The sequence below is a fragment of the Portunus trituberculatus genome, chromosome 35, assembly GCF_017591435.1.
Source record: "Portunus trituberculatus isolate SZX2019 chromosome 35, ASM1759143v1, whole genome shotgun sequence".
Lineage (NCBI taxonomy): Eukaryota > Metazoa > Arthropoda > Malacostraca > Decapoda > Portunidae > Portunus > Portunus trituberculatus.
The window spans coordinates 18,515,307-18,532,098 of record NC_059289.1 but is presented as its reverse complement, the minus strand read 5'-3'; the positions used below and the strand labels follow the sequence as shown (position 1 = coordinate 18,532,098).

At 40.8% G+C, this 16,792-nt stretch overlaps 1 protein-coding gene across 1 annotated transcript; it reads right to left on the bottom strand.

Moving 5' to 3' along the window:
• Positions 1-642: 642 nt before the first annotated feature.
• LOC123513079 (ADP-ribosylation factor-like protein 1) lies at positions 643-7,011 on the bottom strand. The gene is made up of 4 exons (XM_045269933.1): positions 6,863-7,011; positions 4,465-4,681; positions 3,732-3,843; positions 643-2,645 (listed from the first exon to the last, which is right to left on the bottom strand). The coding sequence occupies exons 1-4, from the start codon at positions 6,864-6,866 to the stop codon at positions 2,436-2,438; spliced, it is 543 nt and encodes a 180-aa protein (XP_045125868.1). The 5' UTR covers positions 6,867-7,011; the 3' UTR covers positions 643-2,435.
• Between the last annotated feature and the right edge of the window lie 9,781 nt (positions 7,012-16,792).

The window sequence follows — 16,792 nt, the reverse complement described above, 5'->3', positions numbered from 1 at the left end:
ACAGAGACAACTAGCAGGGTTTTCAAGACAGTTTCTCCTTTTAATATACCAGAAATTTTGTCAATCCTTCACCAGAACCATAAAAATGCGCTTAAAAAACACGAGTATCTTCAACAGGAGCCTTTCGAAAGCAGTGATGGTGAGAGAGCAAAGCGTTTCAGAATACAGGCCACATGCACACACTGCACTCCTGATAACTGAATGGATATCCTGAACTGGTCACACATTGTACTAGCTGAATGTTGCCCAGTAGTGCCACTTTACCTTATTCATAGATCCATATATATACCACGATTATTCCCTAGGCACACCATCCACCAAGCACAAGAGAATAAGGGAAGCTATAAGAGTCCACCAGCAGGGCTACACATGACACTACCTACATGAACATACCCACCTGCCTACCTATCTCCACCTACCATCCCCATCCATTACGTCTAGTCTTTTAAACCTCCCTATTCACTCAGCACTAAATAACCTGATTACTGAGTATGCTCCATTCATTACCCAGTGTAGCTGTTCCCAGGGGGGGAAGGGAACAAGGGGTGGGGGTGTGTGGAGGCTGGCAGCAGGGACAAGGGAAGGGTGCAGTGGGAGGCACCAGGAGGAAGGCACAACGAAGTACAAAAAGAAAAGTCTAACCAAGTGAAATATATTCTTTATTCTGATCATTATTAAAACAAAAGGTATTGCATCCAAGAAACAGACTGAACTCATTCTTGCAGTGCCATGAATAACGTTGGTACAAATTCTCTATTCTTAAAAAAATAATCACTAGTGCTCTCCACCAAATAAATTGTTTGTATCAATCACTAACTTCAAGAGACAGTAATGCTGCTTTCTTTGGCCAATTATCACTTTTTTATTTATTTATTTATTTTTTTCATATCACTGACCCCACAAACTCTATGGAATAATGTAAGGAGAAACTTTCTTAATGTTCCTTCATCTGCTATGTCAACACCACTTTTCCCACACACAGACATGACAACCGACACTTACTATTAAAGGGAAGATTACACATCATCTATCAGTCCCTTTCCTATGAGAATGCATGTATCATCTGATGTGTCATGCAGCTGCTTATGAAATGGCTCCACACTACAGTAAGTTAAGATCAAAACAGTGCTGCTTAAACTTGAAGTCTGGCACACAGAAAGAGGCTGTAGTCAGACTCAATGGGGTTGTAACGGGGAGTGTTACACCAAAGTACAATACAATTAACAAAAAGGGAGATCTCTCAACTTACTTGTTAGAGAAAATGTGGTTTTCAATTCTTACTTCACTGTGTCTAATTACAATACCAGTAGCAGAGTTTTAATATTTTCACTTCCAGTTTACTCACTGAGACTGAATTAGTCCAGCTTCAAGGAGGGAAGCATCAAAACTGTATATTTCCATCAATACTTAGAAGGCTCGGAGGAGAAACACAGAGAAGCTACAAAGAAAATGATTTCCTAAAGAAATACTGAAGGGAAAATGTTCCAAGAAACAATGGCAAACAACAAAAGAAACACTGGATAACAAAGACCTGTCATACTGACCTTTCAGGTAAGAAGAAAATACAAAACTTCAAAAATTCAATTTTATGAGAAACTTTGTTGTTTATTAAATGTATTATGTAATTCTTCACACGGGAATGGAATGAACTCCAAGTAATCACCAATACAGGAAGTTGCCTATGTACTATAAACAACATAGAAAGAAGAGGGTATAGTTTATGATGACTTATGGGTCCTGCTGCCAAAAAACTGTCCATCTGACTCAACAATACAGCTTAGAAGTTCAGCCAGCCCACCATTGGGGGCCAACTTGAGTGGGCAGCTTCCTTTAGTGAAGTTATGCCCTACTGGGGTGTGCAGGGCTGCCAACAGATCCTCAAACCTCAAGACTTGTTCAAAGCTCCCACTGCATCTCTGAAGTGGTGTGTGTGTACAGGGTACTGTCACCAGTGCTTATGATGTAATATTACACATTGCTACCAGAAACTTGAGGCAATAACGGAGAATGTTCTGTCACATTATGTACAAGATATCTTAACATTATATTTACCATTCATTTTCTTCTATTATTCATACTTTAAATTACCTAATCATACAAGATAAGGCTGGATTACCTAAAACACCTTTGTATGAAAAGAACATAACAAAAGTCTCCCTAGTATATAAAACCATTTAAATATCAAAACTGTATCTTTCACTCATACACATAAAAATGGTGACCACACTACACCCTGCTCAGCATTACACATCCCCTCCCCCTAGGCATGCATCATGGCTTCAGGAACATTGTACCACTTCCACAGATCCCTGACACTCGCTGAAGTGGGGGTACATTTTCTAACAGGCAGGAAGAGGATGCCCAAGAAGCAGCGTGCAGACAACCTCCGACACACACAACACAGACATCCACACAGGCGACACAGTGACCACGTCTCACTTTCTGGTGGAGAGAGCATTAGCTAGCCAATCCATTGCCTGATCCAGCCCCTCCCCCTTCATGGCCGACGTCTTGAAGATCTGGAAGGTGCGGGTCTTGAGGGCATCCAGTCCCAGAGCAGAGTGCACCTCAGCAACCGTCATGGCACCTTCCATGTCCTGCTTATTTGCCAACACTGCCAATATAGCAGACTTTAATTCCTCCTCCTGAAATAGAGGTACAGTTTCTCATTACATCTTCATGCTCTGAAGGGATTATCCACACAATTAAAGATTCCAAGCCTCTTAAGCTTATCACATCACCTGTTCAATGCAAGGTTCACAAGCCTAAAGCCTGCTATTGTCGTCCGGAACACAATGACAAAGCATCAACACCACAATGTAAACCTGTAAAGCTAATCCACAGTAGGGAGGCTCTGAGCAGGATACTAGTAGTTGACTTCTGTTATCTGTATCATAAAGGAAAAATAGCAAAGTTCTGGAGTCACAGCAGTCAGTCTTAACATGTCCTTATGACCTGTTCATGTTCAGCACAACCACTCATTCAGCCTCCACAAAGCATTTCATCATTTTGTGTAAAAACTGCCTACAATCAGACTCTCAGCCAGTGTCACTCATCAACTAACAGTGGCTGCCTTTATGCACTAAACTTAACTATTGCTGGTATAAGAGTCGACACCTGGAGGGTAAGAAATAAGAACAAGGCTGAGTAGATTCCAGCAAAGCAATGCCATTGAGCAGAATAACTGAGACAGCAGAATAACTGAGACAGAGGACACCAATCCTAACTTCAGAATAAAACCAGCCACCACATAAATGCTAATATTTCACCAACACTTAAGTTCTACACCTGGCTCATCTCATTTTTAATTACAGACTTACTTCCTATCCTTCCATTACATTACACACAGTGCGCATCAGCTTCATCCACAAACGTATGAGCAGCTTTCAGTTTCCATACTTCACTTCAATGCACAACCACATGTTTCTTGTGTTATGTCTTCAGCAGTAAACAAAAATCAATAGTTTATAATCATATTTCAGCTTTTTGTTAATTACCATTACAACAAAACTAACAGAGAGAGAGAGAGAGAGAGAGAGAGAGAGAGAGAGAGAGAGAGAGAGAGAGAGAGAGAGAGAGAGAGAGAGAGAGAGAGAGAGAGAGAGAGAGAGAGAGAGAGAGAGAGAGAGAGAGAGAGAGAGAGAGAGAGAGAGAGAGAGAGAGAGAGAGAGAGAGAGAGAGAGAGAGAGAGAGAGAGAGAGAGAGAGAGGATACAAGCTACAGTCACTCACCTCCAGCATAGAGACCAATTCCTGTTTTGAGATGCCTATCCTGTCCCGGTCAGCTGAGTCCACCACATAGATGATGGCATCTGTGTTGGAGTAGTAGCACCGCCAGTAGGGTCTGCAGGGGAGGCTCACCATCAATATCTTACTCATCAGTGCATACACCAACTCGCAGAAACAATGCATGGATTAATAAAGGAATGCACACACCCTATCCTTATATCTAATGCAGCCATATTACCATTAGTGTTCCTGGATAGTGTTAGGCTAAGCTCAAATACTTCAATGATAAGGAAGTTGTTAGTGTGTGGTGTTACTGAGTGAGGTGCTGTAGAGGTGTCAATACAGAGGCTGCAGAATGAATGACACTTTTCTTTCACCACTTTATATGGGATCTATCTTTTCACCTACAGTAAAAAGGCTGGGCTTAGTGCTGGAAATAAGATGGTTATTCACTTCTATTTTGCTGTTAGCGTAACTCTGGTGCAAAAATGTAAACAAACTACACATCCACACAGCTGCTCTATCCTTGTTACCAAAGTTGACACAGCTGCCATAACTGAACATGTAGAGATGATTACTTTACAATATTCCCTTATGAGCACTATGCCACAACAAACACTCTAGCACCTCTCTAATACCCATACACTTTATACTTCACACATTTAGTTTAGACAATCACTCTTACATCAACTTAGAGCAGCAGTTACAATCAATACATATACATTGCTCAATTTACCTGATGCTTGTTTGGCCACCTAAGTCCCACACTTGGAACCTCAGATTCTTGTATGTTACTTGCTCCACATTGAAGCCTATAGTGGGGATGGTAGTCACAACCTCTCCCACCTGCAACCGGTAGAGGATGGTGGTCTTGCCGGCTCCATCCAGACCCAGGATCAGGATGCGCATCTCTCGGGATCCAATAAGGCCCCGGAAGTAGCTGAGGAGAGCCCCTGTGGAGAGTTTTGTATGATAGTGACATCCACTCATGAAGCATCACAAAGTTTACACTGGTAAGCATGTACACCTGACTTAAGAACATATGAAAATGAGGGAAGCTGCAAGAAGTCATCAGGCCTACAAGTGGCAGTCCCTGAGTGAACATACCTACCTAATTCCACCTATCAATCCTCATCTATAAATTTGTTTAATCTTCTTTCAGAGCTCCCAATTGACTTGGACCTACCAACATGATTTCTGAGTTTGTTCCATTCATTAACAACTCTATTAGCAAACCAGTTCCTTCCTATTTCTTTCTTAAACCTACATTTCTCAAGCTTGAACCCATTATTTCTGGTTCTATCCTGGCTACTGATCCTAAGAACTTTATTCATGTCTCTTTTGTTGCCTATACATATGAACAAAGGTACACATCAGCTCCTCTTAATAATAACTCTAGAAATCATACTAAATTAGTCAGAAATTGTTAGGTATAAATATGCTGCTAATAATGCTGTAACTGATCATTAAGAGCCATGTTACTATTCACTGCAGCAATGAATAAAATGTATCCTTTGAAACAAATTCCCAGATAAAGCAGCAGTAAAGGCTTTCTGAGCATCTCTGGCCTAATAAAAACTGCCAAACCATCACAGTGAAATGAGTCTGAGTGAAGAAAAACATTCTCTATCATGAACTCTGGAACTCCCTGCCTGCTTCTCTATCTCCATCTTTCTATGACCTGAACTCATTTAAGAGCGATGTTTCACAAGACATTTATCCCATTCTTTATTGGCTAACTCTTTCGGACCTGTTTGGGCACTGGCATCCAAGTATGCCTTTTTGTTTAATTGTTTTTCTTGCCTTTGGACAGATTTCCCATTACATAAAAAAATAATAAAATAAAATAATAATAATAAATACACATACACACATAGAAACTAATCAACAACAAACATGAGAGGTAGACATGACATGGGCTTGAAGGCAGATCTAACAAGCTTGGAGGGGAAACCTTAGCCCAAAACACTGTAAGGTGCCACAAGGCCAGTCCTGCTTTGCCTCATGTTACCCAGTCCTGCTGCATCACAATATAATTACGATAGGCTTAACAGAAAAAAAAAAAAAAATCAGCCAAACCAAAAGCAGCTAAAACTAAGCATGACAATAATTTTTTCATAACTAAATTAAAAGAAAGCTAAGGCATTGTAAAGAATAAACTGAAGATAAGTGAAATGTCATACAATCAGAACTAAAAGTTACTGAAAACATCTCAAAGTCTGAACTAATAAAAGACTGAACTTCCCACAGACTAACACTGCTTGAAATAACTTACAGGTTACAGAGAGAGAGAGAGAGAGAGAGAGAGAGAGAGAGAGAGAGAGAGAGAGAGAGAGAGAGAGAGAGAGAGACCTGCTCCTTCTTCCTTGTTCACTGACATCATTTAAACACACACACACAAACACACCTTTCAAGTAAGTTGCTGTAATCTTCCAAAATCTTACATGGAAAAACAGCTGAACAACAATCTTTTTCTAATACTACAGGTAAATGACACTGGATTGAAGTCTTCGTTAATAACAGTTGCCAGTGCCGCAGGATACACGTAGTGCCTGTATTAACCCAGTGATTACCATGATGTCCATTTCCATATAAATTCTGCTTATTATTTGGTGATTTTATACAGCTTCAGAAACTCATGTAGGGATTAAAATAGTGAAGACTCTGGCCATTAATCTTCTGCCCTACACTGAACCGTCCTAATGTTAATAAAAATGGTCTACTCGTACGCAAATATCAAGGTAAAAATGCGTCTCAGTACTGAAGGGATTAATGTACAAATGCAAGGATGAGAGAAAAGCAATGTGGAAGTGCAACAGTGCCAGTGATTAAGACCCCACTAAGGTAGGAAATACTGTATTAAATGTGGAAAGAAAGAGCAAGTCAGCGGAAGAACTTGATAGACACAACAGAATAAAGGGACAAGAAACATGAGGGAAGCGCCGATACACAGGCAAAGCTTCCCGACCCACACCTGACCTGACCAGCGGCACTTCCTTCGTGTGGCACTTCTCCCCTCAGTACACCCCATAGCTGCCCTCCCACCTGCCTTCCCTCTGTCCCACGCCACTCCCATTCCATCTGTCACCCCTCTACTTGTCTACTTCCCCCATTAATCCCCTAAAAAGACTCACCCATCGGTGCTGTTTTGGTTTGACAGCTGGCTACGTAAACACTCCTACGTGGACGAGTCTATGGCAAGTGACAGTCGGGCGGCGCCACACACACCTTCTTAAATAGCATTGGATACTTCTAACACTAAATTAAAGTGTTCTGCCACTACCTAGCTCCATTAGCATCTGATTTTATTACCGTCTTATTCAATTATCACTAGTTTATGTCGATGTCTGTCTTTATTGTTACATTATTTTTAGGCTATTGTATTCTATTTCAAAATGTTAAGCCAATACTATTACTATAACCAGCATAAAAAAAAAAAAAAAAAACTAATCAGCTTATCACGTGGTTTGGTACCGGCAAACCTTGTCATTCACTGCATTTGTTAAAGTTTTATCATTTTTCATAGATGAGATTGAGACAGAAATTCATGTTCATTGCGTCATTCATATTGTTGTATCATGACTCACTGACTCACTATTATGGATTACAGTGACTCCCAGTAGACAGAGGATCCTTAATTACACCGTTTAACATATATATATATATATATATATATATATATATATATATATATATATATATATATATTTTATTAATCTATAACTATTTATGTGTGTATGCAATAACTAATAACAAACTCAGAAGACCCCTCTCCCCGCACAAACACTTAGCACAACCAGAACACCGCTTCCACAAACTTAGACAACTTAAAATACTCAAAACTACCCTCCTGCCCGCCCAACCCTGAAAAAAAAAAAAAAACAAGCAACACCTTACATTTACAAATAAACACACCCAAAACTCACTACAAACACCCATTATCCACCAAAACCACTACTTTATATACACCACAAAATATACTCAAACACACCCAAAAGACTTAAAACACTCAAGATTACCTCAAAACACACTCAAAACATCACCTTAATACACCTCAACTTGCCCCCAAACACTCAAAACATCAAAATACTCAAACACTCACAACCCACTCAAAATACGTAAAATATACCTAATACCCAAAATGCACCCAAAACATACTTATAACATCCTGAACACACTCAAAACACCATGCTACACTATTAAACACACTTAAACCCCCTAAATATAACTACCTTCTAAAATACCAGAATGCATTGTAAAGAACGGCAAGATTACAAGGCAGACTTAGCTAAATGGTTTGGATAGGCTATTCCTTCTCCCTTTCTTCATACTTCTTCCCTTCTTTTGTTTTCCCTTTCTCCTTCCCTCTACTGCTTTCATCTACACACTTTGCAACTCCTCGAAATACTTAAAACACCTAGAAAACATATTATTATATTACGGAAAAGATTGTCGAACTGAGGGGTTAGACTGCAGGGGTTCTCAACCTTTTTATCGTTAAGAACCCACTGAGTTGTAAGACCATCTACCTGAACCCCCAATATTATCACATGGAACATGGAACTCAATATGCAATGGAACTGTAAAGGATTTTATTAGATCAGCCATCTAAGTACCCCTGGAAATCTTCTTATGAACCCCCTGGGGTTTTTCGCTGTCAGGATGGCCACTGTCCATGTGCCAACATCATTAGGTCTCTATGACGCTGAAGACATCTGTGTAGAACGGTTGGTTGGTAATAGACAATCTCATTATCAGACTTTGATTTCAAAGTTATGAAAAATAAACTCATTTACGGGGCTTCATATGTTCATGGTGTCTTGTAGTCTACTTACTAACCTAGAAGGAAAGAAAATATCATACTAATATATATATATATATATAAATATATATTTTATATATATATATATATATATATATATAAAAAACAATGCATATAACCTAACTCTACTATTATAGCGTTTTTTGTCGTAGATACATGTTTGAAAATACTTTACCTATCTTGATATCTCCTTATGTGACAGAAGAATATCCAAAAATATACGATATGCAGTTGACCATCTTTTCTGTGAAATATTACGATATCTGTTGAATCTGGCAACTTCAACGGGAGTTTGGGTCCTCTCCTAGTGTTTCCTTATATTTGAAACATTGATATTTACACGTCATTGTGATCAGGGAAATAAAGGAAACTAAGTTTGCTTTTATTTCTAAGAGCATAAAATAGAAAGACTTATGTCTATAGGTGGCAGTTTATGTATAAAACAAGCAAACCTGTGTGTACTCATCCACTCTATCCAGAAGCTTAACTAATTTTCAAAAGTTCCCCAATAGTTACACAACTACCATTGGTCTACTGTTTCTTTCCAGTTATCTACAAACACGTACACATTCAAGGCAGCAGCATGCAAAGTACACTAAATACTCCGTAGCAAAGCTGCCTCACCTTGTTTCATTAATCAGCTAACTCTTCCACACTTTCGGACCAAAGCTATTCTTCATTTACCATCGACGATTTTATATTCGAATCAAAATATAAACGACGATTGAGAACTTTCGGCCTAAAGTTGTTGAGGGCCGTGACGGCCTTGGGCGCCGCACGGGAGATAGTCCTGAAGCCACAATGTAGTCCTGTGGCACTTTGTATTTGCTCTCAGTTTTATTGCTGAATATTGTTAATTCGACCCTGCTCTACATTTTTAGCTTGGGTAGACATCGTCAAAATCCGGCATAACCCCTACAGACGCCATTTTCCAAAATGGCCGCCAAAAATATTATTTCATCCATAACTTCGTACGCAGTTGGGGTAAAATGATCAGACTTGGTGCTTAATGTAGGTTTTCATGGGCGAGGATTACGATGGAATAGGTGCCAGCAAGATATAATGAAGCCATTTTCCAAAATGGCCGCCAAAACTGTTTTGGATGTTGCAAAATGATCACCTCACATAATTCCGGATATATTTGTCGCATAAATAAAGTTTTATTCTAAATATGTGTTTTTAGGACCAAGGAATTCAATAGCATCGGTGCCATTACGTTCTATTGTACCTTTTTTTTGCCAAAATGGCCAAAACCAAATGACAGGAAGAGCATATTGGTGTACAAATTTAAATTCAAGTAGAAAACATTTATTCTAATATGTAATGTATTCACGCTTACTCATCAATGAAGCTTCAGAAGCTTCACTAGTACCAAGCATTTGACTTATAGGGCTAAACTTCCCAATCAATCAATCAATCAATCAATAGAGCAGTCAATCAGCCAATTTAAGAATCAATATATCAATAAATGAAACATGAACCACAATATGACATAGAGCAACAAAACAGCAGTTAATCAATGTCTGTAGGCAACAACAATCATGGAACATGGAACAAGCATGGAATACTGCACACGAATTTTAATTTGTCAATCAAACACTAATGAAACATGACACAGACAGGCATATCATTGGTTAACTTTAGTGTCCGTGTAACAATAAACAATATGCAATACAAGATACATTGTAAAGATAGTTGCAAATATTAACATGTGAAGCATGTTTTAATCATCAGTCAAACATGTGTACGATGACACAGACCAGCAGAACATCACTTTTAACAATAGCTACAAGGTGAAGGACAGTAGTAGAATCAAGATTCACACAAAATCAAATTCAAATGCAGTGTTCACGTGATTACATTGAAGAGGTCTGGTTTTGACATCGAGCATCACACTTACAAAACACGCAGCAGGACATACTTTCATTCTTGCACTTGCACCTTGACGTGGCACATGCTTGGCAGCCACACAGTGTGAGCATTTTCTCCGGAACTGGATGGAGAAATTTTGTTGGCAGCAAAGTACCACTCTCATCAAGTTGCCAACCAAAATGTTGTGGCTCGGGTATGACTGGTGGCTGGTCTAGGATCACTAGACAGGTCCGGATTCTCCAGAAAGCTCTCAGAATATGACCCCTAACAGCACTGGATGTAGGAGCCAAGCATGATATGGAAACTTTTCGTTTGAATTCAATGAATCTAAGCTCATCGAATGATGTTGCTTTGGTGCTGGGGCTCCACACCTTCAGGAGGTAAGTTTCTACCGCATGGATATCCTCATCGGATAGCATGCCACTCTCTCCGAACTCAATGAGATGCTTCTCTGGCTCTGCTCGAAGAGCTGCAGCTTTTTGTCCCTATCTTGCTAGTGACATCATCGCCAGTCACAATGTGTGCTTTCAACAAGACTTTGCACAGCAATGGACCCATTTTTTGAGCTGCATCATGTAATGGCAGAAAGCGTCTTTTTTTCTCCAGTGCCAAAACTTATCCAGAGTTCCTTTAGACCATTATGTTGCATAGTGTGGAAAAACCGAAGTGCGAGGCACACAACATCAGTGTCATTGGAGAGTATGACAACCCTCTCAGTGCCCTGGGTCACGGCCCACATCATGTGTGGTACCAGTCTGAGATCTGCTTCCTCCAGCTCATTGTGTAGTTCTGGAAGTATTGTGTTCCCTTGGACTTGCAGTGGTTCTAGACACTGATCTGGCAACACCATGCCACTGAGAACAACGTCCACTGGGATGTCCAGTTTGGGTGCCACTTGACGTGCAAAGTGTTGAAGTTTTACTTTGTTTGAGCTTGAAGCCCAGAACTTGTCCAATTGCTTGGGGATAGGAGTATCCTCAGTTATGCTCGCAACCTCAATGGCTGCCACATTTGTGCTGCGCCTTTGCCTTTCAAGTTCCTTCACAGACTGTTCAGGGTAGCTGTCAAATACAACATGCAACTGCGACTTGTCACACATCTTTGATGCAGAGATGAACACTGTAGAAACTGCCTGCTTGAACGTCTGGAATTTTATCAAAGGCAGCATTCGGATGCGAGCCATAAAGTCCACAATGACAGAAGTTGACATTGCACACTGTTCAATTCTTGGTTTGCAAGCATCGAAATCAAGCAATTTCTGAAGTTCTCTTATCAGCACGTGTTTCACTGGTTTGCTGGTAGTATCTGCATCGAACAGCGGACAGTCGGGCGTGAGGTCATGTTTCAGGACATCCTGAACAGACATTCCTCTAGACAAAGCAATCTGCATCTGCCTCTGGCCTTCAAAGGATGCCTTTTGTGTAGCTATCTTGGAGGAAACAACTGTTGTGACTTTCGCTTCTGCTGAGAATTTTGGGAGATTGGTCTTGGAGATTGGCTCAAAGATTTTCTTCTCTTTCCTGACTAGCCTCTCTGCCCTGAACTCCTGAAACCTCACACCACCATGGTCAAGGGCATTTAATAGCCTCTGAGCAACCGGTCTGTCGACACACTGCTTTGTTAGGAAATTATGCAGCTGCACATTTTGTGTAACCTGGAAGGGGTTTCCATGTGCTCGAACGAAGTCCAGTAGCCTGGTGACATTGGCATTGAACTTCTCTCCCTTCTTACCGGTCAACTCATGGTGGGATACATCACAGTGGCTCATGACATTGGAGTTGGTGAGTTTGCGAAAGACGTTACTGATGGCCAGAACCTCATGATAAACCATCTGCCATTCACAAACGTAAGCACTTCTCTTGGTTTGACCAATGATTCCACCTGCGCTCTTCTGTGAGAAGTGAAGTGACTAATCAGTTATGAGATCACTCACACGGTCACAGGTACAAAATGGCTACAAAGATAGATTTCTTTCTAGAATATTTGATCAAGACTACAACAAACGTGAAAGATTATTGATTAAACGTGTGAATAAGACAGCAGTAGGAACGATCATATACACAAATCAGCAGCGCACATACCACGAAATGTGCTACCACTGTATCGAATGAGCAAGCAAATAAACACGTGTAGAGCACTGCAGACTCAACCTTTAGAAGCTACAGTCAAGAGCGATTAAGAGAAACCGAACATTGTAGCTTGGAATATTTCTCACACAAAGCATAGAAATAAAATTCTAGTCTTGTCTTGAAATACAATAAACATGCAATCAAATACCAGTAGAACGAGCATACTTTGCTAGTTTTACCAGCAAATACGAAAAGCCAAAGAAGAAGACAAGTGCATGTCGACTTCCAACGATCTCTGCTGTAACAGAATAGTGGCCTAGTGACGTCATTAAGCTGAACACCATACTGCCACCTTGTGTATTTGTCAAAAAAAATAATCTACTTCTAATTATAATCAGTTTTGTGTTTTAACAAACTTTATGGCCAAAGTCAGTTATTCTTCCATAAAAAACAAAAAACAATATCGTCACCCCGAGTGTCACATTTATTTTTATCTTACCTTGACTTGAAATGCAAGCTTGTGATTTTCAATTTTGGGGAAAAGCTGTGTAACAAAACTACATACAAGGCACCAATGCCATCAAGTTTCTTTAGCCTAAGAACATATATTCAGAATAAAATCTGACATCTCAGTGGCAAATATATTCGGAGTTATGTGAGGTGGTCATTTTGCAACATCTAAAACAGTTTTGGCGGCCATTTTGGAAAATGGCTTCATTATATCTTGCTGGCACCTATTCCATCGTAATCCTCGCCCATGAAAACCTACATTTAGCACCAAGTCTGATCATTTTACCCCAACTGCGTACGAAGTTATGGATGAAATAATATTTTTGGCGGCCATTTTGGAAAATGGCGTCTGTAGGGGTTATGCCGGATTTTGACGATGTCTACCCAAGCTAAAAATGTAGAGCAGGGTCGAATTAACAATATTCAGCAATAAAACTGAGAGCAAATACAAAGTGCCACAGGACTACATTGTCGCTACTGGACTAAGAAGGAGGTGGCTGTCGGGTCCGGCCTGGGGCCCAAGGCAGGGAACTGGTTGCAGGTCCTGCTTTTCCTTGGTGGCCTCAAGCTTCACTACTAGTCGTCCACTTGTAGCGCCTCACACTAGGCAAGGGTCGCCATAAGCAAGAGATCAATGTCTACCACTCACCAGATAGTGCCGTGAGGGGCCCTAAAGGGGTGATAAGGGCTCCTTGCATAGAGTCTGGTGGTGAGTGGTGTGTACGGGTCCTCTGCTTATAATGACACCGGGCTGAACAACTCGCCATGAACGAGGGCACGCTGTGCGCCATGAGCCAGGCACTGACAGTACCAGTGGTCCTTTACGTTAGGTTAGGTTAGGTTAGGTAAAAAGGACTCACTTCATGACAGTGTTTGGGGAGTGGTGTGTGGCGGGTCATTGCTCATGGCGACCCGTGTGAGGCATTGCAAGGTTGCATCGTCACTGCTCTCATAACCACGGGACTGGGGTTGACCCTTTCGGGGTGAAAAGTTTCGTCCCAGTACCTGTGTAGGTAATAATACTTTGAATCGTTTCGCCATCGCCATCGCCGCACCGTTAGCCTCGATAAACGGATCGTTATCCTCGACAAACACATCTTTACCGTGGACACTGGAATCGCAACCTGTCGTGGAATCCCATTGTTAACGTGGACTCATTTTCCTTTGCGGCTTCAAGCTCACTGGTTGTCGTCAACTTGCAGCGCCTCACACTAGGCAAGGGGTCGCCTTAAGCAGTCTGCCGTGTCTACCGTCCACCAGATGATGCCGTGAGGGGCCTTTAAAGGGGTGATAAGGGCTCCTTGCATAGAGTCTGGTGGTGAGTGGTGTGTACGGGACCTCTGCTTATAATGACACCGTGCTGAACAACTCGCCATGAACGAGGGCACGCTGTGCGCCATGCACCAGGCACTGACAATACCAGTGGTCCTTTACGGGGTGAAAAGGACTCACTGACAGTGTTTGGGGAGTGGTGTGTGGCGGGTCATTGCTCATGGCTACCCGTGTGAGGCGCAGTGAGGTGGCAGCGTCACTCTCCTCGCACTCACGGGTCTGGGGTGAACCCTTACGGGGTGAAAGGTTTCGTCTCAGTACCTGTGTAGGCAAGTGAACTTCAATTGCGTCGCAGTGAGGTGGCAGCGCCACTCTCCTCGCACCTAAGGGTGTGGGGTGGACCCTGACGGGGTGAAAGGGTTCGTCCCAGTACCGGTGTAGGCAAGTGAACTTCAATTGCGGCGCAGGAAGGTGGCAGCGTCACTCTACTCGCACCCAAGGGTCTGGGGTGGACCCTTACGGGGTGAAAGGGTTCGTCCCAGTACCTGTGTAGGCAAGTGGACTTCAATATTGTGTCGTGAAATCGCATCGTGAGAACTGGAACCGCATCGACATCGTGGAAACCCGCATCGTTACCGTGGAAACTGGAATTGCATCTTGATCGTGGAAACTCGCATTATTATCGTGGAAACTGGAATAGCATCTTTATCGTGGAATGGCATCGTTATTTTGGAAACTCGCATCGCTATCGAGGAAACTGGAATGGTATTGTTATCTTGGAAACTCGGAGCGCTATCGAGGAATCTGGAATCACATCTTATCATACACACTGTTATCGTGGAAGCTCTCGTGATCGTCGTTCGTTTCGTTATCTCTGAATTACTTAATTAGTCTTGGTATTATTCTTAGCCTCCGTAATAATAGAGATGTTGGTCATTTTTATCTTATCTCTTTTACTGTATTTTTTTTCTCAGGGTATAGTTTAGTGTTCTTCAACCTTTTCTAAGTTCGTGCACCTTTTCGAGAAGCAAGGAGGACTATAAAAGAAATGCATCAATATTTGTAATTTTCCCTACTTTAAGACTGAAAATCGATAGATAACATTATTGTATATCTACCTGAAGCTATAGTTTTTCGGTCCTAAACAGTCGCTATATAGTGCGAAATGTACTATAACAAAATGCCACATCTCAAACACATCAGGCCCGTGTTCCGTCTGAGTATAATTTATTACTATTGTGAATAAATCGTAATACTTTGATTTATGTTAATAGGAAAGGACCCAAACTGTCACATTTTCAGTGTTCGTAGGTTGGTTTAATTCAGGAGTGGATCAGCATCGTCTCACGGTACAGAGTAGTCGTCTCTAAACACTGTATTACGATGTATCTATTGATTTGCCATGCTTTAACTCCTTCCAGTATTTTTCTGTTCTTATTCTACCATGGTATTTCTTTATAGTTAATTGAGTTTATAGAACTAACATTATAGTATAGAGCAAAACATAATTGTCTGGGGTACCAAGATCTTTAATTTCTAGAGACTTAAATACAGCACGGAGCTTTAACACACATTTCACCTCGCTTCTGCACAAGTTAATTCTTCACAAGGAATGAGTAGAGCAATATTTGTTCGGTTTTCTTTATGAGAAAAAATAATTAATTCCTAAGCTGTGTCTTGCCATAGCCTGAACATGGTATTCAGTTCAGCGTTAGTTGATAGGCGGAAGTGTAGCTTGGATATCGTCACTTCCTGATGAGTTTTGGTTTGGGTTATTTGAACTTTTTACTTTATGTTCTCTTATTTTCCAAAAATTATATATTATTTCTTTATTTTCTTCTATACTAGATTTTTCAAAAAGTAATTTTCCAATGAGGTGTTCTTCATTTTCTGGGTAAGGACGCTGCCAATTGGATCTTTCATTGGTGTAGGCTGGGCAATGTAGGAGGAAATGTTTATGCCTTTAGACTATAGTCAGGGGTTCTCAACCTTTTTCTCGTTAAGAACCCTCTGAGTTATAAGACCAACTACCCAACATCAGAGGAACATCAAGTTAATTGCCTTTATTATCTCAAAAAAAAAAAAAAAAAAAAAAAAAAAAGCCATATCAGGAATTGATATTTGGCAGTGGGATATGAAATACTACATTAGTGGCTTCATCTGAGACATGGCTGGATTATGGTAAGTGAAAAGAGTAAATAACAGCTGGTATAAAAGTATAATACTGACGACTTAATTTGTCCCTGTATTGCTGTTTGTTCACGTATACCATCTTTTCAATATTTGGATAGAATTATGAAGGCCGGTTCACACGTGCCAATTTGCTACTGATATTTTTACATAGGTAGAATTTCTATCTCAAAATCGGTGCCTAGCGACTGGAGTAAGGCAGTCACAAAACAATTCAACCAACATGCTGGTCTTGTTAGTAGATTTGCAAATTTATTTGTCGTGACGTCACGGAGCAAGCTTTGAAAATGTGGTCTCCAGATATTGAGAAGATGTTAGAGTTGGTGAGG

Excerpts from the sequence above, each read along its gene's own strand:
- LOC123513079 (XM_045269933.1), bottom strand. Across the intron at positions 3,844-4,464 it reads GGTGGCCAAACAAGCATCAG|ACCCTACTGGCGGTGCTACT; the intron begins GTAAATTGAGCA and ends CCTCCCCTGCAG. Across the intron at positions 2,646-3,731 it reads AATTGGTCTCTATGCTGGAG|GAGGAGGAATTAAAGTCTGC; the intron begins GTGAGTGACTGT and ends CCTCTATTTCAG.